Below are 27,408 nucleotides of genomic sequence, written 5' to 3'. Positions count from 1 at the left end.
GCAATGGTTTTGACCAACAATCACAAGCAATGAATTATTCAAACTGTCGCTTGTCATTGGTCAACTCGCTTGCGTTGCGTCTACGTCGTTGCGTTCTAGTGGGAACCAAGCTTAAAACACCACGAGAAGCAAAATTTAGTTTCATGTAACTCTTCCCATGGAGAGAAATAGATTCTTTCTCCGATGCTCTTTTCCAAAGCTTCGTTCCCATTTAACTTAACCACTTAATTTGGACACGCGCAACACATTGGCGTATAGTAGGCCTAATCGCACTGCAAGCATTTTTACCAATCATGATGCCGCTTGGATTATCCAAACTGACTTGCGTTGCGCCTACCACCACCAAGTGGGAGCCAAGTTACACAATGTGTGCTAACATTCACAATCTTAAGTGTTGATAGTAACAGAGTGTTGAAATGCAATAAAGTTATTCTAAAGTTGAATGCATTGTCTTGTGTGTTTGTTTAGAGAAGGAGGGATGATAATTAACTACTTCGAACCTAAAGCTTGGTTCCCACTAGAACGTAACGCAAGGACGTAAACGTAACGCAAGGACGTAAACGCAACGCAAGCGTTTTAACCAATGACAAGCGAAGTTATAGACAGTTAGCAATCAAAAGCGAATAAGCCATCGCTTGTGATTGGTCAATTCGCTTGCGTTGCGTTACGTCCTTGCGTTGCGTCGCTAGTGGGAACCACGCTTTACAGGGAGAACTAGTTAATTGGTCAGTTTTTTGCCCTACTCTGACGTAATTGTACGTTATGCTATTGTTGTACCATATTACCATTGTGATGATATGAAGTTAGTATCATAGTTATCTTGTCATCACAATAATTGTAATATGGTGTTCATCTATCCAGCTAGTGACCACCGATCTGGAGGTGGTTGGTTCGAATCCCACGATAATTTAAGAAATAGTAAATTTGACGGGAAGTCAATGGGTTTTTGATTGAATTTTTAACCGTTTTTTGTCTTTTTATAAGTGAACATTTTTTTTTTCTACGCGGAAGTGATTAACATAATTAAAGAATGAAAGATTGCCTATTACAAAGTTCTTTTTTTTATGATCTTCATTTTTCATGTTTTTTTGGGAACATTGCAATAATATTTTAATATTCATACTGTATATTATAATTACAATTCAGGATGAGTGGACGAAGAGGATGGGTGTGGCCATCAGGAGAAACCTCTCTCTCCAGGTTTAGCAAGATGAGGCATGATGAGGACAGGGTGCAACTTTAAAAAAGCATTCAGCATTTTAAAATTACCTTTAATTCTAACAACGTATGGTAGTTTCAAACTTTAAATGAAATATTATACATCATAAGTTCATAATACCATGAAAAGTTTTCTAGAAAAAAATGTATTTATCGAGTTCTTTCAATCGATTGGCCCTCTGTAGTGCGACTAATGACGTCAATGATTCGTACGTAGAAATCACGTGCTATAAATCTACCAATGGTCTGAATATAAGACTTGCTGCTAAAATCAAAGAACTTATAACACAAGAATCTCCTGTTCGTCCGAAGCGCGTAACAATTTCGAAAGGCATTGTGGGATAGAATAGAGCTATGGGTGGCGCCATTGTGAGCCATGGAGTAGGGCGCCCGCATCAAATTAGAAAGTCAAAATCATAGAGGGGTTCTGCTAATGCTCTAGGGGGTATAGAGTAATTGACTGAGGAGTAGGGCGCCCGCATCAAATTAGAAAGTCAAAATCATAGAGGGGTTCTGCTAATGCTCTAGGGGGTATAGAGTAATTGACTGAGGAGTAGGGCGCCCGCATCAAATTAGAAAGTCAAAATCATAGAGGGGTTCTGCTAATGCTCTAGGGGGGTAGAGTAATTGACTTCCTAGTTTGGAGGGGGCGCTGCTCCATGCTGTGAAATGGCGTCGCCCAGTTTGACCTTTTAACCCTGTACTTCCGATACTGTGTTTTGAATGCAAAATTGAAGAACAGGAGATTCTTGTGTTATAAGTTCTTTGCTAAAATATAGGAAGTTCATAGCGCTGTCAAAATGGCTACTTTCTGTCCTACACGACCAGGTACTGAAATTGTCAGGGGACAAGTATTTGATGTTGGCCCTGAATACTCTGGGCTAAATTACATTGGGGAAGGAGCCTATGGCATGGTTGTGTAAGTATAATGGTATTAGCATCATTCTAAGCGCTGGCATTCGCGTTACCCCGAGGGCGTTGGATGTGTTCGCGACTCGAGTGCGAGGTGAACGGTGAGGACGGTAGATTGCCGAACCCTCTCAATAATCCCAGCAGGTGCCGAGCCCCTTTTCATCGTAGGGCCTTGCTTTAGGCCTAGCCCTATATTCAAAGATACTGTAACTTTACCATACCGCTAAATTGTTCTAAACCGGTCTAAAGCAATGTCACTACGTATAGACCTCTTAACTTCATTTTTTGGTACTAAATAAAAGGCTAGCTAGGCCTAGCTAGCGTAGTAATATTAATAAAATAAAAAAACGTTGGGTGTTGACTGTTGCCAATGCAATTGGGCGTTGCATCATATGCAAAAAAACTCAGCCCACACTTAACACATGAGCCTTAGATTTGCGAAGACCTAGCTAGCCTAGGCTAAGATTTGCGTAAATTATGCATTGCGTCATCGCAAACAACCCAAAAAATGTTCAAATGCGCATGTCTTGTGAACATAATTAACAAAAATCGTCGCCTCAGTTTCAACCAAATTGCGTCCGGCGACTTTTCATCAATTTCAAAAGCGAATAATGTAAACACTATGCGGATAATGATAGATAAATAGATATTATATTAATAATTTGTCATACAACCAGGGAAAATGTATTGCAGACCTTAAATAAATAATTTGAGGTTGGCAATCTCATCAATTGTATAAAAGTGCAAATTTAATAAAGTTCATATTTTATAAAGTGCATATTTTAGCAACTTTTATTTTGTTAGATTTTTGTTTCTATAAAGAAAGCTTGGTGAACAATGCCAGAAATAAATATGTAAAACTTGGCATTAGAAAAATTGAAAATTGTGTAGTGTTTGTTAATTGTCTTGCCTAATTAAAATAATCACGCTCTGGTATTTATTAATTGTCTCAGCCAATCAGATTTGATCACTATGTCTCCAACCTTCATATCTTACAAAGTAATCATGAATCAGTTCAATGCATTTAATAATTTATCCGTATTTAAAATGTTGTAGATTGTATTTAAGTTGTGAGACTATATCTATGTAATATAGTTGATGTACAGTGTCTGTGAATTGATAAAAAGCTAGGGTGGCTGCCAAATACTAAAGAAAGCTCTGTCTGCTCTATCAGTTACATGTTTAGTTATAAAAATCAGTAGAAATGAGGAGGCCTCTACACTCAAGTCGCGCATAAAATCTTACCTAATGTATCATGTAATAAATTGTTGGTACAAACATGTAAAAAGCATTTTCATGTTAATTGATTTAATATTTATACAAGCCTTAGAGATCTGAATTTGAAGTAGGAGGCATACTACTGTAGAGGGCGTGGTTTGGCGGACTATACTATTTTGTGATAAAGGGTGTCTGCTTTTTATTGTATTCCTTTCTTTGGCGGGAGAAAGGTTATGTCGGTTTATCCAGGTTCAGTACTGTAAGCGGCACTCATGTATGCGCCACTCATTTACAGCACCACCACCGTTAGCCTGTACTTTGTACTGTTCTTCTAACTTTGTCTTATAAACAGTCATTTGTTGTATGTAGCTAACTGTACTATAGACTACTGTAAATAAAGCCTTTTTTTTTTAAATTAAAAGTACAGTATACCTAAATCTGATTTTTTTAGTATACAGCATTTTAGAAGCTCCCTCAAATCACTTACTACTGGTTTTTGTCTGAATATTTTAATGCTCCTGTTGGTTTCTGTGTAAATGTATGTACTATATACAAAAAATACAGATTGCAATGAAATCAATTAACAAGAACACAATGAAACTACAGTAGTTAATAAGAGATTTAGTCCTTCAGCCAAGCAATTCACACGCACACACACACACACACACCTGTAAAAGTGTATAAAATATTACAGTATAATTTATTATGATGACTGTTACTATGACGACGATATATAATAAGCGCAATTTCATCTCATTCAATCAGTGATTTTTATTTCCGAAAGTAAGAAATATATTTTTTTTTCTTGCAAATGTATACAGTATGGTGGGCTACTGTAAATTCTTCTCTTTTCCTGAAGTGGCATTGGGAATGAACATAGAATAATATTATGATGACTGACATCTCAAGCCTACTGTACATTGTTTAGTTTTTACTGCAATTCATTCATTTACTCATAAATCAAAGGGCAATACCGTATTTTCCGGAGTATAGGTCGACCCCAAGTATAAGTCGACCCCCAACTTTGGCCTAGAATATCGTTGATTTTGGTATGACCTGAATATAAGTCGACCCCCAAAATCGGCTAATAACACAACTTTAAAGTTCAAAGAGGGCTAGAAATGTATGAAATGTGGTTGTTTGTTTATATTATTAAAGTGTAGGCCTAATCAATATCGGACGGACGTAATGACGAAGACTTCGCCGCCGTCTTCACCAGCCTATAATAAATGACAGCGATGTAGCGTTACTTGCCATCAGCGATGTTTTTCGCGTCACTCGAATAAATTAAAACGAGTTTTCCGTTAGGAGGCTTATTAATTGTATAGGCGAGTAGTTGTAAATCGCGTTATCTGTAAATGTACACGCGTCCGACTAAGGAGAATTTATTTTATGAATAGACATGCGCAGTAATTGTAATTACGAACAAACAAACAAACTGCGCATGTGTATAGATGAAAATATCGCGCAATTAACAAACATGCTGCATGGACATTCCGACGTCTGTGGTGTGTGTTACGATGTTTTCGCGAGAGTGAATAAGAAGCATAAAGAAAACTATTTATTCTTAATTATCTTAAAAGCGTAGTATTAACATCAAAATGAGTCATTGTGATATATTAATATTTTATTGACCAGTACTTGTTGGAGTTGTATTATTTTGTACAATGTAGGTATTAAATTGAAAACTTCTGTGAGTGATTGATGATAGGCCACTGACCTTGCTGGGCCTTGACAGCTGACGGCTTTTGAACATATTTTTTCGGCCTGATTTTTTTCAAAAATCGCATGGTCGGAGTATAAGTCGACCCCCCGATTTTGCAATTCAAATTTTCCCACAAAGTCTCGACCTATACTCCGAAAAATACGGTATTGAATAATTTAAAAAAAAGGTAAATTTAAATATAAATGTTTAAATTTACCTTTTTTTTTTAAATTTCAATTAACAGACTCAAGATTACTGTATGTGTAATATGTATTCTGATTAAATGATTTAAAATTGAATCAAAATATAAAAAAAAACAAGAATGTTATTTAATAAAAAAAAAATAATTGTTTAATGCTTGATAAAGAAGATGGTTGTATATCATCTAATGTAGCACCTAATTTTCTGCTAGCCAATTTAAGATTTATTTGGAAGTCGGTTAATTGGCATAGATAATGTTTTGTAAATTCCTTTTTTTGTGATGAAAGTCAAAAAATGACCTATAAATTGACACAACAGCTCAAGGTAATATACTACATTATGAAATGATAATCCAAGAAAAACAACATATTGTTCACAATCTGTTGACAATAAAAACAAAGTTGTTTTCAGGTCTTGTCATGCTAATAAATTAACCTCTCCTGTTCTCAAGACCTTGAAAACAATTTGTAAAAAAATTGTTCTACTAGCTATAAAATAGTTACCAAAATACCCCCTGCATGGTTACCATAGTGACACGAGAAGGAAAACCTGGTGATAGTGATACAGTATTTTGGTAATGATACACAACTAGATACTATACAGTAGCTCTGTCTACACTAGACTTATGCTCTGTTCATTTTGATGTTTATTTCTTTTGTAAATTTGGCTTTTACAATCTATTGTAAAATTTTAATTCATTCTAATTTAAGTGTAAATTAAGATAAACTCTTGTTGTTAATTGTTTAATTGTTAAATTTGATTTGTGTATAATGTCTTGCGACCTTGTCGAAAAACACCATTGAGGTGAACAAGTGTTACCGTGATTAAATAAAGTTTTTATTATTATTATTGTCAAACTTTATGTGACAAAAAAATGTCATGTGCCCATATATGGACATGATGATGTCATATCACCATATTTGAGCATATCAGTATCACTACCATATTTGGGTTAATATCAAATTAGTTTGATAGGAAAGACAGAGCTTAAAGTATTGTCCCCCTGAAAAAATAATTCTTTTTAAAATTTGTTGAATATTCCATTTTAATGTGACATGATAGTTATCCACTTCGACCACAAATTTGATATTTACCTGAAAAAATGTAATTTAAAGCAAAAAATGGTCAAATTGGCTGCCAGACAATGGATTTTTGGTTGAATTTAACCATTTATTTTGTCATTTTATAAGTGAAAACATTATTTTTTTTGTTTTTTTTCTATGGAAGTGATTAACTTTATTAAAACTACAAAATAACATATTCAAAGTCTGATTTTATTAATCTTCATTTTTCATGTTTTTGGGGACAATACATCTTTCACATTCATAAAATATTTGCAAAAACTGCAGAACAAAACGACATGTTCCACACTGTGATTTCAGGTCATTCTTATCTGCAATTATTATTGCTATGCTAATCAAATTTTTCATATGAGACAAGTTTGCATTTCTTGGATGTGTACCAGGATTCTCAATTCACTTGAGACAAAGCTTGTTCAACAAATAGTAGACTATTAGCATTTATTGTATTGTGGATGGATTATGATAGTCAATAGCTCTTTTGTTAGCACAAGACCTTGCTTTATTTGTCTATGTAAAACATTAAATAATCAAGGCTGATTTTTCTGGGAAAAAAAATCAGTAGCCATATTTTTCTAAATTCTAAAAATATAGTCTAATTTCCTGATTCATTATTGGGCTTGGCCCAAAATGTCCGGTTTTTATGGGTTTAAAAAAATTTTTTTTTTTTAAATAATAATAATAATGTGAAAGAATTGTGAATTTCCACCATTTTTTTCAGTTGAACAAATTTGGGGAACTTTTGGAATTTCGTATTTTTATTTGTAAAACAAGTGACTGCTGTAGGCCAAAATAATTAACCATAATTTTTGCATTCATAAGCTACCAAAGATTGCTTAAGATTCAATTATGAATATTAGTATATTTACAAAATAGCAGTAACTAAAAGTACAGTATTTTTAATAGTTTTCCCATCACTGTTCAGGTTACAGAAAAAATTTATTTTAAATAGACATTTTTTCTGTAAACAGCCTCTGTCTAGCTTATCTTGTTCAACTTGTAGCTGCAGCGTCCACTAAAGTAATTATGCACATATCACATGACCATCTCGGCCATTTCCTTGAGCGACTGTGAATGTTACCCGGTTGTAAATGATGTTTTTTAGCATCAGGATGTGATTGTTTTCATTTATGACTTGCATCGTCAAAACGAGTCTTCTGAGAAATGCCATCGAATGTAATCAAACGTTGTAAGAATAACTCGCACCATATATAAATATGACCAAATAATCATGTGTCATTAATTCTGTAATCATTAGCATTGTTGTTGAGAATTGTTAGTATAACTGGCAGAATACGACGACGACAATTTACTGTGTTTGATATGTTAGCTTTTTTTATTTTTTTATTCAAGGATGAAATTTTTATTTTGTTTCGAGACATTTTTTAATTTTTGTTTAATGTTCGAATCCTGTAATTTTATAATTTCTTATGATGAATAAAGGATGAATAAAGGATGAATAAAAAATAATAGATGGAAAATAGCTATCACTCTTAATATGTCTTATAGTGTTGGATACTACATTTTTTTTTATTCCTTGAAGTCTGGCAATATTTTTACCAATGTAAACACATCCCTGTGACACACCCCCAGAGACGCACCCCAGGATCACATACCCACTGTGATTAGTAACTAGGAGTGACCGACCAAAGTTTTATTTTAAACTGTGGTCATTCCTTGCCTCCTCAGACTTTGTTTTTTTATTTTTTTCATTGCTAATAAAAAGAATCCAATTATATTAAGTGTAGTTTGTCATCCATTGCAATATTTGCCGTTCTAAAGGTTAACGCTTCTATAAGAAGCTTTTGAGTTTTCAAAGAATAATTATTAATATGCTGATCAGATGGAGCTAGCTTCATCAATACAAGGCTGTATGAGGATTTTGGCATCTATTATTTTGTGTGCTAATTGTCATGCATAGTGTACGGATCAATAATGTGATCTACATATCAATTAGGGACCTCCTTTCGTTTCTTCTCGATTCAATTAAGAAAATATGATGATATCGTAATGTTTTAGGCAAATCAGCTGATAGAGGATACGTCACAGGTCTTCGATAATTCCTTTGACCAAGTAATCTCGTGCTCTGACATAATCCCACCTCCTTTACTTCAGCTAAATTTGAACTTAAGACTAATGGTCACCATTGCAAAATATTGTTAATATTATTTAAATACTGCAAATGGTAAATCCGTTGTTACTATGTATATTAAGCTCTGTCTACACTATCAAAGCTACAGAGGACAGAGATCAATGGAGGAGGATTGTCCAAAAGTCAGTGGTGCCTCAACAGCCCTATTAGGGGTTAGGAGACTGAACTGAACACTATCAAACTAATTTGACAAAAACTGTGATGTGCCCAAATATTGTAGTGATACGCCCAAATATCGTCGTAATATGACATAATCATGTATGCATATGGGCACATTACATTTTTTTGTCGCATAAAGTTTGATAGTGTAAACAGAGCTTTAAAGATATAATTGAATTTTGAAAAAAAACCCCATTTTCTGTATGTAAATTGTAACAAATTTGGATGTATACTAAAATAAGTGATCTGATGCTGAAACATGTCCTAATAGTAATATAATCACATTAACATTTAGAATGTTAGAATGTATGTTACACATTAATGTAATGATGTCACCGCTACACTTCCATTCCCAAGACAGGGTCATAAGTTCAATATTTACTACTACAAGCTTTGGTTGTAAAATAAAGTTAATGTTCTCACTGGAAATGAAAAAGATATCATTGCAATTGGGTTCTGGTTGGTACGATAGATCATGTTAACTTTTCATTAAATTCTGGAGCACTTATTATGCTCTAAAGCTCTGTCCGCACTATCAAACTTGTTTGACAAAAATGTGATGTGACCCAAATATGGTAGTGATATGACATCATCATGTCCATATATGGGTACATCACATTTTTTTGTCAGATAAAGTTTGATAGTGTAGACAGAGCTTAACTGTAGTAAATGCTAATAATAAAGTTGCACAGTACTAATTGTAATTGATAAAGTAATCTTGCAGTTACTGCAGTAACATTATTAAACCTTTACTGCCATTTATCATCTTTTAATTGATAGAAAAAGTCAAGAAAGATGAAATGAGATCACATTATATAACGATTGAAAAAAAATTATAGTACTAAATTGATATTGAATAATCATTTTTTTGTATTTACTTGACAGGTCGGCATTTTGTAAATCAAATGGACATAAAGTTGCTATAAAGAAGATAAGTCCGTTTGAGCATCAAACATACTGTCAAAGAACACTACGTGAAATCAAAATATTGACACGCTTTAGACATGAAAACGTAAGTATACAAGGTATAGACAAATAAAGGCTGTTGATTGGTAAAATCCGGCCAGTGCCGTCGGTGCCCTCCCAGTTGGCCTCAATGCCCTCGAAAATGAATAACACCCACGGCCACTACTGGCCTGCCCTTTTTTTTGCGTTGGCCGCGAGCGCCCTTCCCGAGTTTTACCACAATAAAAACCACTGAATTAGATAGAAAATAATGTCAAGAAGATTTGTTTACACGACTCGGACGAGACGCAAAACTATCGCCTCTCTTCGTTGCAAGGGGATTTCCCTAAACGCATTTATTAATACACAAACAGTCCCGCAAACAGTAAACAAAACATCGAACATTGTAATAGGGTAACCAAAACAATATCATCCCGGCCGCCGTGCGTGGTAAATCATGGTATAGATAGTACATTAAAATACAGGGGTGTAAACTGTTAATAATCAAGCTAAAAACGTTCCTCGATCGGAGGTTACTGAAAGTATTAAAGTCGCACAATAATCGAGCTAGCCGCCTTCGATGAAAAAAATATTACACGCACTCGACTCCTAGCTAGCCTAGCCTATCCTCCCGCCGCCGATCCGGTCGAACACACGCAATTCAATGCATTGGGAAAACAATTCTATTTGACGCACATGCACCCTCTGATAAGAAATTTCACAGACAATAACGTCGTGTGAGAGCGAGTACGCGCGGAGGATCGGCGGATCGTTGGAAAAACAATTTCTTTTGACGTACACGCACCCTCTGAGAAGAAAATACCATGTGCGTTCCTGCATGGTGTAGTCCATTATACGTGTAAAATTAGGGGTGTTTGTTTACCTTTAGCACCAAAGTTAAACCTGCACCTCAACCCGAAGATCGTTGGAAGTATATCATATTTATATTTTATCGCACCCATCTCAATAATCCAGCAAACAGATCATCGAAAAATCTTGTTTAACAACGTCGTACACTAAATTACCAAACGCGTTTTTACCGAATTCAAGGAAATGGTATAGTCCAGAATACACGTGCCGAAGGCTAAACAGAGAGAGAAAGGGGTCGGTGTCCGTCCGTGTTTTGAATTCTTATAAATATGGGTTATACTGTACTAACAAAAAAGCTTCAGAAATCGAAACTCGGAAAATAACTATAATTTATATTCTACTACATAATGTAATTGACTTGATTTTTACCGTGGTTAACACTCTGTGTATGAATAGTTGTAGGTAAGGCCTACAAACAAATTGTTTTTGTATCATGTTTTCTCCGTCGGCTGCTAGCTAAGTAAGGCTGAGTAGCTTGCTGTTGTAAGGGTTTTTATACCTGTTCCGGGCCTTAATTGGTTGGCTTCACATGCCTTTTTATCGCATTATTTGAAACTAAACGAAACATTCAACACAGGACGGTAAACTATAAACGCTGAACATCGTACCTATTTATTATTTATATGGATCGTAAATACACGTAATATTTATATGAAATACAAACAGATGTATTGTAGAAGACAGTCCTACTACTACTCCGCGATCTGATGAATAGGGGGAAATCCCAAAACATTTTGCGGGTAGAATTTTTTTTTTTGAAAAAAATTCCACCCTCAACCGGAAACAAGCTATTTTTAAATTTTGGCCTAGTTATTAAAATATTTTTTAATTTTGGCCTTGGTGCCCCTTTGATTTAAAACAAATGGCCTTGGTGCCCTCCCATTTGGCCTTGGTGCCCCTAAAATCAATGAAAACCGGAGGCCAAATGGCCTTGCCCCTAAAATCCCCAAATTCGAGGCCTGTAAAATCATATATAATTTTAGTACATAGTCTACCCCTAGCTCTGTGTACACTCTCAAACTAGTTTGACAAAAAAAAAAGATGTGATGTGCCCAAATATAATAGTGATATGCCCACAATGATGTAGTGTTATGACATCATCATGTCCATATATGAGGACATCACATTTTGTCACATAAAGTTTTAGTGTAGACAGAGCTTTACATCTAAATCCATCAGAGTTATTAGCAATGATCATTGAAAGAATGGAAATATACAAATACTGTAGTGTAGATATCAGACAAAAAATCAACAAAAAATCATACATTTGTTAGTTTAATGCAATTTGAGTATATTCCCACCCACTAGCCTTTGTTAAATTTTGTACTGAAATGTGCGTCCTTCCACCGCCCCTCCCCCCACCCTTTGTTACTATACTTAGCATATACAGTACAATTGGACTTTTAAGCTTTTTACCACATCTTTCAGATAGGACAAGAACTGCTATTTTTTGTTACAAACTGAAAATGTCCATTTCCCTGGCTGCCATGGTTTAATTATCAGCATAAATAATGATGCATAATAAATGCAACATGTCTTAACAAATATAGCCGAAAAAATTGTCGTAATAAATGAAACAAGATTTTATATTTTTCAAAACCATTGTTGCATGACAGAATTAACATAACTGGATTCAATTATAATTCATTATTCATAGTAAAATATTATGTTTAATACTAATTATGTAAACAATATATTTCAAAATGTCCATGCTAGTATTACACAGTACATAAGTCATGACACAATAAATGCATTTGAAAATATCTCCCGCGAGTTCATTTTAGATTTACCATTAAGATTTCTATTTCCGTATGATGACTCCTTAGTACACTTTTTCTGCATTGTTTTCAGTCCCTGGGCAGATAAAACAGATTAATATTATGAAATAAAAATTCCCGCTATTATTCAGTCTGTCTGCTGCATAAGCAGATCAACTATAGTAAGTCGGTGCTTAGAATCCTGATGCGACATTTAAAACGATCCAGGGTAGGGAAATGCAATACGTAGCAGACAATGCTAATTGTCAACGACACAGCTATACTTTGCACTTACTACTGTTTTCTCTTTCAATACCATGAAAATGTACAGTTTTCTGTTTCTTGTTTTTTTATTATTGTATGTCATTGGAAAATGTCATTGTCATTTGTATGTATTGACAAAGAAAAGTGATTCTAATTTTGAAATGAAAAATAAATTATAATTTGCTAATTTTATTACCGTAGATATTGTGAATTAATAATTATTTAATTGTTATGAATATTAACAGATTTGTTATGTTGTGCAGTACTGTATGTAATTTGTTAATTATTAATTTTGTTGAGTAACTAACAATATTTATTATTAAAATTAAAAAAAAAATGCATTCTCAATTCAGAAGATTCCTTATTAGGGGACACTGTGATTGTGAAAAGTATGATGGCCATTATTGTTTTTAACCCTAAGGCCACACCTATTCAGTGGACACACCTACAGTATTAAGAGGACACACCTTAAAGGATACACCTAATAAGGGGACGTTTTGTCGGGTCCAGATGATGTCCCCTTATTAGGGAGTTTTTTTCTAAAATAACTAACTAGTTGAATAAACCTGAATAACATGATTCATTCTTCACTTGTCAACTACAATAGTAAAATATGTAAACGATTACAACTATGAATAATTTTGAAATGATCATCTTATTAAAATTGTTATAATTTCCATATTGGGGTCATTCCATCTCAGTTCACCCAAAAAAAATGGAATTTTAAACCCTACCTCTTCCAATTTTGATGAAATTTGGTATATGGGTGATTCATAGCAATTAAAGCCAAAATTTCAAATTTGAACTTTATCGGACCAACGGTTTTCGAGATATCGCAATTTCAATTTTCGGTTTTTACGCAAAAAAGGGAGCGGCCGCCACGTTTCAAAGAGCTGTATCTCGGGAACTATAGGTTCGATTTTAAAAACAAAGGTATTTTTGTAAAGGGGAGACCATAAGGAACCTAAATATACTAATTGTGTGTGTTTTATGTTAATTTTAAGTTGAATAAAACTTTGACATATATTTTGACCTTGAAATTGACCCCGTGGAACACGCCCGATTTGTTGGTGACTATCACGAAAAATGTAGCCCTACTTGTCAACTACAACATATAACAAAATTGGAGGGGTTTTTTTGTTTGTTTCCATGAAATTACAATTTGAAGTTGACATACCTCTTCCTTTTAGTGTATTTTTGGTGTTGTTATATACTTATACACAGTGTGAACACTAACTGTTAAGGTGTCTTATTGTTACGCTTTCTCATCAGGCCCACTTAAACAGTAGATATACTTTGATATGAGAAATACTGGGTAACTCACATACTTTTCAAATCAATTTTGACACATAGTTTAGTGTCCTTACTATGTTATTATGCATATTAATGCATAATAAGTGATTGCAGAGAACATACATCAGTTACTGATGCCTTTTTAAAGGTTGTCATCCCCTATTTAAAATCAAAACTACCAACCATGAAAAAAGTTCATTATTTCACAGATGGATGTGGCGGCCAATACAAAAACAAATATAACTTTATTAACCTTTGCCACCACCAGGAAGATTTTGGTTTAGACGCCGAGGGGAATTTTTTCGCTACATCACATGGCAAGAGTGCATGTGATGGCATAGGTGGAACAGTTAAGAGGCTTGTCACTAAGAGAAGCTTACAGCGTTTGACTGAATGTCATATTCTCACATCTCTCAGTATGTTCGACTACTGTGTAATTTTTTATTTTTATTTATGTCTTTAGGCAATGTGGCCAAGGATTACCAATAGTGAATTAATCACTGTCCTATCAGATAGGTGGTAATCCCCCTGATACAGGGGCTATTGTGTGAACCAGTTCACCGGGATAACCCCCTACTCTTTTTCGAATAATGAACTGGGTTCTTTAAAGTACACACAGGTTATAACTGTGTACACTGGACCTACGGTTTATAGTCCTTATCTGAGAAGACTTGTTCCACCACCAGAACTAGGAGCGAGTCGGCCTCGAACCCTTGCCGATGTTGTTGTTGGCTCTTTAGGTACGGTAAACGACGCCCCTGCCTTAACCGCTCGGCCATATGACTCGCTCATATGGACATTCCAGGCATCAACTTTTTTCATGTGGGAATAGATGAGGTATCTACTGTGGAAAAAGAAATAAAGCCGAGATTCAACCTCGCCCAGACCATCAAGGGTACATTACAATATCATCGCTTTGTTCACGTTTATCTGGCACAGATGCAGGTCTACAAACTTAGTACCCAGATAAACCCTCCGGATGTGGTAGTGATTCAAGAATCTTTCAGTGATGAAAATGAAATTGTTGCTGATACACAACCCACCATTATTAGACTTCAGAATTTGTGTGCTGTAGTTATGATGGTGTCCCATTTGGTTGTGGATGTCTCAGAAGAGTTTGGGGATTATCAAATTAAATTTATGCATCCTCATGGGCCAGCGAAAATCTTTTATTGGCCGTCCAAAGAAGACTGTTGTTGGATTCCTGAATCAAATGTACATTGTATTATAGCCTCTCCGTTTATAAAATCCTCTTCGACTAGGAATTACAGTAATTTCCCAAAATGAACGCCACAACATTTCTAAATACTGTTTGAATTGGCCAGATGACAAGGAGTAAAGGCCAGACATAGACAATTGTAACATTATAATAATATTTAGTTTGTAAATAAAATTATTTTTGGAATACATCAAATTGACATTGAAGTAATGCATGGACAGACACCAAAATACACTAAAATAACATAGTAAGGACACTAAACTATGTGTCAAAATTGATTTGAAAAGTATGTGAGTTACCCAGTATTTCTCATATCAAAATATATCTACTGTAGTGTTTAAGTGGGCCTGATGAGAAAGCGTAACAATAAGACACCTTAACAGTTAGTGTTCACACTGTGTATAAGTATATAACAACACCAAAAAATACACTAAAAGGAAGAGGTATGTCAACTTCAAATTGTAATTTCATGGAAACAAAGAAAAAAACCCCTCCAATTTTTTTATATGTTGTAGTTGACACGTAGGGCTACATTTTTCGTGATAGTCACCAACAAATCGGGCGTGTTCCACGGTGTCAATTTCAAGGTCAAAATATATTTCAAAGTTTTATTAAACTTAAAATTAACATAAAACACACACAATTAGTATATTTAGATTCCTTATGGTCTCCCCTTTACAAAAATACCTTTGCTTTTAAAATTGAACCTATAGTTCCCGAGATACAGCTCTTTGAAACGTGGCGGACGCGCCCTTTTTTGCGTAAAAACCGAAAATTGAAATTGCGATATCTCGAAAACCGTTGGTCCGATAAAGTTAAAATTTGAAATTTTGACTTTAATTGCTATGAATCACCCATATACCAAATTTCATCAAAATTGGAAGAGGTAGGGTTTAACTCATTGGGTGATCTGAGATGGAATGACCCATTGATATCATTTACAATACAATCAAATTACCAATTGAATGTTTCCGTTTGTACAATGTATTTTAAGACTTTTTGTAGCGTTATGCACTTATTTTAAGATACTGTATTTTATTAAACCTTTGTCGGCTAAAAAACCAAACAATTTCCAAGATATTAATTTTTTTTATTTGAATTTTTTGTGTTTTTATTTCAGATTATCAACATTCAAGATATTCTTCACGTTCAGTCAATTCATGACATGAAAGATGTGTATCCTTTTATGTCATTTATGACCAAATATGGTAGTGATATGTCCAAATGTGGTAGTGATATGCCTAAATATGGTAGTGATATGACATCATCATGTCCATATACTGTATGGCCACATCTTATTTTTGTGTTACATAAACTTTGATAGTGTACACAGAGCTTAAGGTTTAGAAATTAGAAATAATAAAATAGTTGTAGAGCCTGAGATTAACACTAATGAAATATACTGTATAGTGCTGAGCCTTGAGTCATGTCATTGATAGTGTGTCTCTTAGCAATTTCATTATGATAATGGTCATTATCTAAATGTCTCTAGGCCTTGTTCATGACAGCAGGCCTAACACAATTACTTAGTATCAGCTGGTCATCTTTGTTGGTTTCTTGTTGAGAGCCCCATAAAATCAGCTCACACTGGCCTAGTCACAATTTTTTTAATCATAGGTAAGCGATGCTTATTAATAATAATTATTCAATAAAATGAAGAGATTATCGATTTTATTTTCTAAATACCAACCCTAACCATTTAAATAATCTTTCTCTCTATATGAATTTTAAAAAGGGTAGCTCATGGGATTCGAATCTTATACAGCCCATCCATTTGGCTACACAGTTGGCTCGATGGAAAGTGAGTGTATTGTGAATTTTTGAGTCAGGTCAATTCTTATGTCGCACCTAATGCATATTCAATAATGTAGCAGAATATCTAATGAATTATTCATGTTACTTACCTACGAAAAGTACATTAGCTACCTGGTCACCTTTATGAAATATGGTGAAATAAATAAAAATAAATAAATAATCCACAATGTATAAACCTTGTTCAAAACACACTGATACCAAATGCCTCTTATAGAATTTGAATTTACAATAAAGGTGTCTGGTATTTGTAGAGTTGACTGTACCGCCATTAGTTGTATGTGATTGGTCACATATGAGCTCCTCAAACTGCTCTTATAGAAACAACGAGAACTTAAACTCTGTCCACACTACTATCAAACTACTTTGATAAAAAAAAATGGGGGATGTGCCCAAATATCGTAGTTATATGCTTAAATATGGTAGTGATATGACATCATCATGTCCATATATGGGCACATCACATTTGTCACATAAAGTTTGATAGTGTAGACAAGGATTTAGAGCTGAGCTAGATCTCCTTAAAACAAACCAGTCAAAGCCTCTTTACAAAGCCTCATTACATGTACTGTACTGTATTGGTATAATTTATATAAACATCCATGTACAGTACTGTATAAGTGATGTGTCTAAACATGTGATATACCACGTACATTAAAATTGCTCATACATTTTATGCCTTGTTTTGTAGACAAATTGATCTATAGACAAATCCTACATGATACATTAATCCAATGATGGAGTAGTGTACAACCCGGTTGATATTTTAACATAATGACATAATTCATTGCCTAAAACAATATTGAATTTCAAAATGCGACAAACTTGACCTTTGACAAAATACTGATATTTAAACCTTAATACAATATTTAATTACAATATTCTGGAAGATAGTTTTAATATCTTCATTGTCTTTTCAATTTTACTAGTACAGTATTTATTTTATAACCATTTCTGAGGTTCTGTCTACAATATCAAACTAGTTTGACAAAAAAGTGTGATGTGCCCAAATATGGTAGTGATATGACATCATCATGTCCATATACTGTACTGTATGGGTACATCACATTTTGTTGTCACATAAAGTTTGATAGTGTAGACAGAGCTTTAAATTAACATGTTATAAATTGATAATTTCCTATAGGTATCAAAAACACTATTGTTTCTAGGTTAAAATAAATTTACTCAAATTGTTTAATATTTTATTATTATTTAAAAAATCTTTTCTTGACGAGTTTGTCATTCAGATATATTGTACAAACGTTGATGGAGACCGATCTTTACAAGTTGTTGAAGACACAGAGACTTAGCAACGATCATGTTTGTTACTTTCTATACCAAATCCTGCGAGGACTTAAATACATTCATTCAGCTAACGTGTTGCATCGTGATCTAAAACCAAGCAATCTTCTCCTTAACACAACATGCGATCTTAAGGTATTGTTGTCATTTGCAGGGTTGTATTCGTATTGAAATTGATAGATGGATGGATGGGATAGGATGGAAGGGGTGATAGGATAGGATGGAAGGGGTGATAGGATAGGATGGAAGGGATGAGATGAATGGAAGGGATGATGGGATAGGATGGAAAAGGTGATAGGATAGGATGGAAGGGGTGATAGGATAGGATGGAAGGGATGAGATGAATGGAAGGGATGATGGGATAGGATGGAAGGGATGAGATGGATGGAAGGGATGATAAGGATGATGGGATAGGATGGAAGGGATGAGATGGTTGGAAGGGATGAGATGGATGGAAGGGATGAGATGGATGGAAGGGATAAGATAGGATGATAAGATAGGATGGAAGGGATGATGGGATAGGATGGAAGGGATGATGGGATAGAATGGAAGGGATGATGGGATAGAATGGAAGGGACGATGGGATAGGATGGAAGAGATGAGATGGATGGAAGGGATGAGATTGATGGAAGGGATGAGATGGATGGAAGGGTGGGATGATAAGATGTGATATGGCAGTTGTGGAAAACATTGTTTTGAGAAAAACATCAAACAGTGTATTGTGCATTGGCATAGAGATACTTCCACTTGAGGACAGGAGTCTTGGAATGTCCATTATCTGATAGGGGTGTTTAATAAATGTTTATATTCAAATTGTAGCCATTTTCTTTGGGAGAATAGGCCAATATTGGTTTATCCATGTAATAGGCACTCATAGACTACCAATACCATTTTTGGTTTTTGTATTTTGACACTTAAAAACAGTTTTCATGGCCATAGAAATTCTGTCTTTATTACTCTGTAAGATGTGAATAGCATCTATCTAATTGTTTAATACTATCATTTCTCACTCAGATATGTGATTTTGGCCTGGCGAGAATAGCTGACCCAAACCACGATCATACAGGGTTCCTGACCGAGTACGTCGCCACGAGGTGGTACAGAGCGCCAGAGATTATGTTGAATTCCAAGGGCTATACTAAGTCAATTGACATTTGGTCTGTGGGATGCATTCTGGCTGAGATGCTGAGTAACAGACCTCTGTTTCCTGGCAAACACTGTATCCTACATTATGAATTTATCCGTTTATTAAGAATTAATGATTAGTCTCATAAAATATTCATTACGACATTCCCTAATAATAATTATTTTACTTAAGTCAATTAAATATTACTGATTTCACTTAGTAGTATTCACTTAAATAAGAGGATTGTTAAAATTTAAAAGTGACCACAAGGTCCGTCCTACGAGGGAGGTAGGTAGGGATTCAACCAAAATCATAAAAACCCATGTTGTGTAGTATCCAAAATCAGTTTGTGCCACTCTAAACCTATGACACTGTAGTACTAAGGAGTGGGGAGACAACTAAACCTACCAAATCTTCATAAAAGGTGGATACCATTGCTTAAGCTCTGTCTATAGTTTGACCACAAAAGTGTAATGTGCCCAAATATTGTAGTAATGTGCCTAAATATGGTAGTAATATGCCCAAATATAGTAGTAATATGCCCAAATATGGTAGTGATATGACATCATCATTTCCATATATGGGCACATCACATTTTTTTGTTACATAAAGTATGATAGTGTAGACAGCCTTACTTAATAGCAAAACTTTCCTTAGCCAACTGTTTTTGTCAGATTTGGATCAGCTAAACCATATTCTAGGTTTGCTAGGCTCACCTACTCCAGAGGATCTCCAGTGTATAATGAATGAGAAAGCCAGAGGATACCTACAGTCCCTGCCTTACAAGCCTAAGATTTACTGGTCTTCCTTGTTTGAGAAGGCTTCACCTAAAGGTAAAATGCATACCCTTCAACGCTGGGTAGTTGCATTGGAGCTACTCATGCTATGGACCCCTTAAGCTGACACCCTGGGCTTAGCCAGTGGATGCTCTTTGCCGTTACATCACTGCGTATAAGGTTTATTGCTCTATTGTGAGAGGAGTTGCACAATGCATGGTGGGAAGGGATTGGAGACATCAACAACAAATCAATAGTGACAATTTCCTCCCATTTGCTTCCCACCATGATTCGCGCAAACTTGTTATCGCTATTTGCAATAAACCTTTACACACTTGTAACAAGAGATCAATTTATAATCATCATAAATAAGAATATATATATAATATAGATTTTATAATAATTGTTATCATTTTTTAATTGTAGCTTTGGATTTATTAGAGAAGATGCTAACCTTTAATCCTGCAAAACGAATCACTGTTGAGAAAGCTTTAGGCCACCCTTATTTAGAACAATATTATGACCCTGCAGATGAGGTAAGGAAACCTGTCTATGTTTGGTCTTGATTTTTTTTTTTTTTTGAGGTAGGGAGTTAAGAAAGATTTGTTGCAAAAAATAGGAAAGGAAATTTAAGACACAGAGAATTTTGTTTTTCCTTTCTGTGCCACAAATAAAATTGGCGATTTCTTTTCTTCTCTCATTTCTCTGTTCTCCACTCTTTCATTTTGTTCGTGTTAGTTTTCTGTTTATAGTCTGTGATCATATGCAGTTCCCATGATCCTCTAGATAATTTAATCTACATTTTTTGGTTTTATGGTTACGTTCTTGTTCACAAAATAAATATGTGCAGTTCTATTATTTAAAAGTAAATTCTGAAAATCTTTAAAATTCGATAATAGACAATGTAATATAAACAAGAAACATTAAGAACTGTCCTAGTTGTGTTTGGTTTTTGTAATATAAACAAGAAACATTAAGAACTGTCCTAGTTGTGTTTGGTTTTTGTAATATAAACAAGAAGCATTAAGAACTGTCCTAGTTGTGTTTGGTTTTTGTTCGTTTTTATTGATTAAATGCTGGTGATTGTTTGTACCTGTTTGATCTTAACATTGAATTTTGTTTCTCGTTTTCTCTGATCTGAACATTGACCTTTTTTGTTTGCGCTGAACATTGCTTTTGTTTTCTCTGTTTGCTCTAAACATTGACTTTTGTTTGTTTTTTTTTCTCAGTTTGATCTGAACATTGACTTTTGTTTTCTCTAAACATTGCCTTTTGTTTTCTCTAAACATTGACTTTTGTTTTCGCTAAACATTGCCTTTTTTTTGTGTATTTTAGCCGGTCAGCGATGAACCGTTCACATTTGAATACGAAATGGATGAACTTCCCAAGGAGAAGCTAAAAGAGCTCATTTATCAAGAGGCTTGCCAGTTCAAAAATAGTAAGTTGTTATTATCAATCCTACCTTTATTTCATTTATATTCAACTAAGTAAAGGGAAGGAAGAATTACATAAATACATTTATTAATATCAATAGTAAATTGGTAAACAATTATTAACTGGTATATCATATAGAAACAATTGATGTATAGTTTAAGATCACAGATAAATTATGTGTGTACCGACTCCTGTATAAGGCCACCACATATCTCTGGTATAAGCCTACCTCATATCTCCGGTATAAGCTCACCCCCATATCTTAGGTATTAGCTCACCCCCATATCTCAGGTATAATCTCAGGTATAAGCTCACCCCCATATCTTGGGTATAAGCCCACCCCCATATCTTGGGTATAAGCTCACCCCCATATCTCAGGTATAAGCCCACCCCATATTATTAGGTATAAGCTCACCCCCATATCTCGGGTATAAGCTCACCCCCATATCTCGGGTATAAGCTCACCCCCATATCTCGGGTATAAGCCCATCCCATATCTCTAGTATAAACCCACCCCGATATTTCAAGTTTATCCCCAATGACTCTAGTATAATCCCTGGTTTGGTGGTAGGTGACCAAATTGCAGTGGATTTAAAATAAATAATCTTGCATAAAACATGTTTAGGGATGGGCTCATAAAAACCCAGTAGTGTCCTTATATATTTGTAATGGTTGGATTCGTGTACAAGCTGGTCCCTGACAACCAGTAAACAGTAGAGTAAATGTGTAGAAATCACAGATAGATATATAATACATATCTAGTGATTGTTATTGTTTGAAGGGTACTTCTAAGTTTAAATAAACTTGATAATGTAAGAAACAACATATCTCAAAACAGGTTTGGAAACTGAAATAATTGAGAGTATTCCGGCAGATACTGACGATGATACGACAGGTAACAATGAACAAATAAAACGACGATTGTTTCGCTTGTTAACGCGTCTTTATGCGTTGTCTTTTATTTCTCTGATTCGCTTTTTTAAGTAGCCTATCTAATGTAGTAGCTACTTTGCTAATGGTGACCATGTCAAAATTTGCTGCAGTTACTGCAGTAACATCTTCATACTGCAGTAACATGTTTTTTTAGTTTGTTTTAATATTTCAATTCATGTTGAGTTGAGGCTGTAAATAAACAGTGTGTATGGAAAAAAGGTTGCTAAATAATTGTATAAGCAGGTTAAAGAGAGTAAAACAAGTAGTTACTGCAGTAACTGCAGTAGAATAATTTTGGCATGGTTAATTATGTTAATTAGTTCGACATCTTGGGATTTTAGCTATATGTTTTTTTTTGCTTTTGGTTTTGTTTTTTATACCATTTAAAGAGTTGTTTTAAACACAAATTAATTGTGTTTTATTAAATGTTTTATTTTACTATTAAATTTTGTTTTTTGTTGTATACTATTAATTCTGAAAAATTTATTCTGGTTTTATCTCTGGTTTTTATCTTTCATTAAAATTTTATTATTGTTAATGTTATCATAAAGTTTCTAAATATTTGTTTGTGTCGATCCTTTTAAGCTGCTAACACTTTTTAACAGGACAACTAAAAAAGAGTAAAAAGAACATTAAACCATGTGTAATAAGTATTAAGCAATAGGAAGCAGATTAAGCATTCACAAACACAGTCCTCTGAAGTACATTCAACATGGACACAGCACATTAAACCATGTGTAATTAGTATTGAGTAATAAGAAGCAGATTTGAGTATTAATCCATCTACTGTAACTAAAAAATATAAAAAGAAACAAACGTGATCGTGAAATTGTTAGCAGCCTTTTTTATGATGATTTTTTGCTTATTTCATTTTCTTGAATTGTTCGTCCGTTTTAATTGTTTTTTACCAAATAATAAGAATTGGTTTTAAATAATTTGTTTTAATTTCTTGCAGATTAATTTCAACAAGGCATTTGAGTGTGGAGAGATAACAAGCTTATGAAAGGATGCTCAGACAAAAATCATCTTCAACATTCACCAGTATTTGCTGTAAATATCTGTCGATGGAATTGTATACAGACAAATTATTGGTTCCAGAGAGTGCGTAGTTTCATAATTAAAGCACTCATTCGCACTTGGAATGGAAAAGGGCATTTTCAAGTTGTATTATGCGTGACTTGTGTATAATTGCTTTTTCAGTTAATTCAGATAGAATTTTTGTTCTGTGTGAGTTAAAATCCATGTTGGGTTTCCATTGTAACATGGCTATTTTTTGAAAATGTTTTCTATATTACTTTATTATAGATAAAACTCAAATAAGTCAATTTTTGTCATCAACTAAATTTATCTCTTTTTTTTTTTGTAATTCTTTCTCTTCTATTCCTTGTTGCCGAAATCTATTAATTGCGATAAGAATGGTGCTTAAGTACTTTGACCAATCAGATGATTGGTTTGGCTTTATTGTTAGTATTTGATATCAGAACAACCAATCAGAAGTCTTCATTGACAACACATAGCCAATGAAACTCTATTGTATGGGCTTGTAATAACAAATATGTGAAATAAGATTAAGAACAATCAATCAGAAGTCTTCATTGACTACACATAGCCAATGAAACTCTATTGTATGGGCTTGTAATAACAAATATGTGAAATAAGATTAAGAACAATCAATCAGAAGTCTTCATTGACTACACATAGCCAATGAAATCTATTGTATGGGCTTGTAATAGCAAATATGTGAGATAAGAAAATTATCTGTGATACTTTATTTTATACACATCCAAAACTTAGCTTCATACGGCGTTATGTATTCAAATTAACTGAACTATTCATTATATCATATGATAGCTTGAGGCTTCCGCTATACTGCCCTCTATTTTCTATAGCAATTATATCGATATCTTGCTTTGGACGATATCCTAATCTTAATATCAGAAATTAAATATTAAGTTATTTTATGAATTTCAAATTTAAAAATAGAATACACAGTCAGATAAACATATATATATATATATAAAAATCATGATATAATTATCAAAATAATTTATATAATATATCAAAATCATGAATTATGAAAATTAAAATTGCTTTTTTTGGAAAGAAAAATTAGTTTTTATAACACTCATATTTATATTAATGACTTTTTAAAATGTTTTTGAAAAGGATACCCATCGACAAATAAACAAGAAGTTTTGTCACGCAAATCTGTATTCAATTACTTAGATGTTAAGAATTGAGACGTTCTGAGAACGGCTCCAATATGATGCAAGGTTATCAAACAATTTTATACTTGCAGTTTTCTCTCTTGAACAAAAATAATGTTAAATAAGCTACAATTCTATCTAGATAAATTTACTAGGTTTGATATTTAATTCTCCCATTTCGCAATCCATGTACCATCGAAACTGTTCATTTTACTCTTCAAACGCGGTTGTGTTTTGCAAGTGGCAGATGTATAAATTAGAGCACTTGGATTGTGCAGTGCGAGAATTTTGCTATATATTAAGAAAAAAAAAATTAAGATTTTTTTTATGTTGTTTACCGTTTATAGTTTTGACATACATGTACATATTTGTTTAAAGCACTCTATTAAAGAAGTAAATGTAGAATTGATCACTTTTAGTTTACTAGTCTGAACTAGTTAACTAGAATCTAAACTAGTTTACTAGAATCTAAACTAGTTTACTAGAATCTAAACCAGTTTAATAGGTTCTAAACCAGTTTACTAGTCTGAACTAGTTTACTAGGTTCTATACCAGTTTACTAGTCTGAACTAGTTTACTAGAATCTAAACTAGTTTACTAGATTCTAAACCAGTTTACTAGAGCTTATATTATACCATGTCTATGAAACCATGGACACTGCTGTTACTGTCTCCTAGCAACAACCATGATTGAATTATTTTTACCTAGAAACATGTTGTTTACTAATGGTTAAATATATTGTGTTTTATAAATTAAATTGTGAGAAGTTTCAGAGTTGTCGGTATATGCAGGGAAGTTTTAAAAACACCAATTTTAGGACATGGTTGATATCAATTAATATTGTTAATGATTTGCTTATTTTATTACCAAATATATTGATAAAATCTTTCTATGGAAAAATAATTGTTTAAAACAGGGACGGATCCATAGGTATCTTGTGAATCTCCATTAGACAGCTAAATTTACATAATCTATTTCTGATCTCTTAATCTTCAAATATTAATATTACTGTATGTTAACTCTCTGCCATTTATAAAAAAAATCCTGGATCCGGTCCTGTTCAAAATATCTGGTTTTAATTGATATATTAATTGTCAAAATCATGAACATGATGTATCAAAATCGTAATAATAATCAAAAACAATAAATTAAGACAGAAGCACAAATAAATATGTATACTTTGCTAAAACACTACTTTATTATCACACTGTTAAACAGGTGATATAATATAAGGCTTTTATGATATAATAGTATTATAATATGTCTGTACTTGGCATGATAAAATCATCTATACGACATATGATACCCATATATGGGCAGCTTATTACCATATAAACACATAAGACCTACAGACTTAGTTGCATTCTTAATTGCTGTGCATATATGGAACTTTACTATAAGGTTTATACCAAATTTAAAAAATAATAAAATCATGCAAAGTAATGTTTAAAACGCATGCATAATAATGTTGGTATCATTGCACAGAGACATATTTAAATACTGTTTTTCTACTAGGCAAATATATTCACGCAAAATCAAACATTTCTGATTGGTTAACTAATATTTTGAATCGCAAAAATAAATTTATGTGTACACATATACATAATGTTGTTGATTTACATGAATAAATTCGCCTTGTGGAAAAACGACTACGTATACACAGTATATTTAATACAAACATGCATTATTTGTACGCCTATACATTGTTGTAAGTTATTCATATTTGTGGTTCCCGATATGATATGGCAAAATTGGAAACACAAATTTGTCATCAAGGACGTAAAAACTGCACAGACAGCAGTAATTGCAACTCTTTTGGAAGAAAGTTAAATTTTTACTTAACTATTTCTTTACGGCAATTTCCATAATTTTCAATCTTTGTTAAATTTTATAAAGAAACAATTCACATCATGTTAATACTGTAAGCTTACACATTCGATATCCATTAATGAAATGTACGATCTCTTTTGAAGTCCAATTTACCACCTGACCTTGTAAAAGAGCTTTGCTGTATTCCAATTTTGTCAATGCGACATGTTTCATCCGTAGTATATACAATTTATTTGTTATGCACGGTAATTGAGTTTGTTTTTGAAGGTTCTGCATTATATAAAATTCTACATATAAAGAGTATATTCTGTAGTTATAGTAAGCACTGTGGACAGGATATGGACCACCTAAGCTTGTAGATTTTGTACTGGTATGATATTAATATAGATACAGTATGCATTTTGTATGATAAACACTTTTTTTAAATGTTCTATGTTAATATGTCCATATTATAATGTCATATCTCTACTCTGAGACTCTCACATGCAAGTCAGCGGGATAAAATCTGCTTCACTACTAAATTTTCATACTAGAATTTTTTCCAAAATCCATTTCCTCACATCTTGCAGGAATCCTATGTGTAAAACCTCCAAATTTCCATAGCAAATATGATGTTTGTCCATTTTCTGACCACAGTGTTTATATGTATGTAATAGTTATGTGTTTAGTAGTGTTGTATCTGCTCTAGGTTTTTCTTTCTGTACAAATATTCACAGAAAAAGATATCTAAAACCATGCTTTTAGTAGTTTGTCGTGTTTCAGTCAAACAGTTTTTTAAACTGATATCTAGAGGATGCTATTTTACTACTAATTACGGAAAACAGTGGTAGAAAGGAGGATTTTTCGTAGAAAAATAAATTTGATGATACAACCGTAAAGTATCTTGCATTTGAAAAAAAAAGTGCAGGAGATATCTAAAGAGGACAGTTATTTCCTTTCTTTATTGTAAATTTTGAAATGTATTGAATAAATGCTTTACTTCTCATTTTGTTGTAA

The 27,408-nt window shown here is 33.5% G+C and overlaps 1 protein-coding gene across 1 annotated transcript; it reads left to right on the top strand.

The window, feature by feature from the left end:
• Window positions 1–1,970: 1,970 nt before the first annotated feature.
• LOC140044487 (mitogen-activated protein kinase 1-like) lies at window positions 1,971–27,408 on the top strand. The gene is made up of 9 exons (XM_072089014.1): window positions 1,971–2,137; window positions 9,530–9,656; window positions 16,113–16,168; window positions 18,052–18,241; window positions 19,121–19,325; window positions 19,907–20,065; window positions 20,435–20,544; window positions 21,344–21,446; window positions 23,331–27,408. The coding sequence occupies exons 1-9, from the start codon at window positions 2,019–2,021 to the stop codon at window positions 23,333–23,335; spliced, it is 1,074 nt and encodes a 357-aa protein (XP_071945115.1). The 5' UTR covers window positions 1,971–2,018; the 3' UTR covers window positions 23,336–27,408.

The sequence above is a fragment of the Antedon mediterranea genome, chromosome 3 (assembly GCF_964355755.1).
Source record: "Antedon mediterranea chromosome 3, ecAntMedi1.1, whole genome shotgun sequence".
NCBI classification, from domain to species: Eukaryota; Metazoa; Echinodermata; class Crinoidea; order Comatulida; family Antedonidae; genus Antedon; species Antedon mediterranea.
Note: the sequence above shows the minus strand (reverse complement) of the source record. Positions and strands in the feature narration are given on the sequence as shown.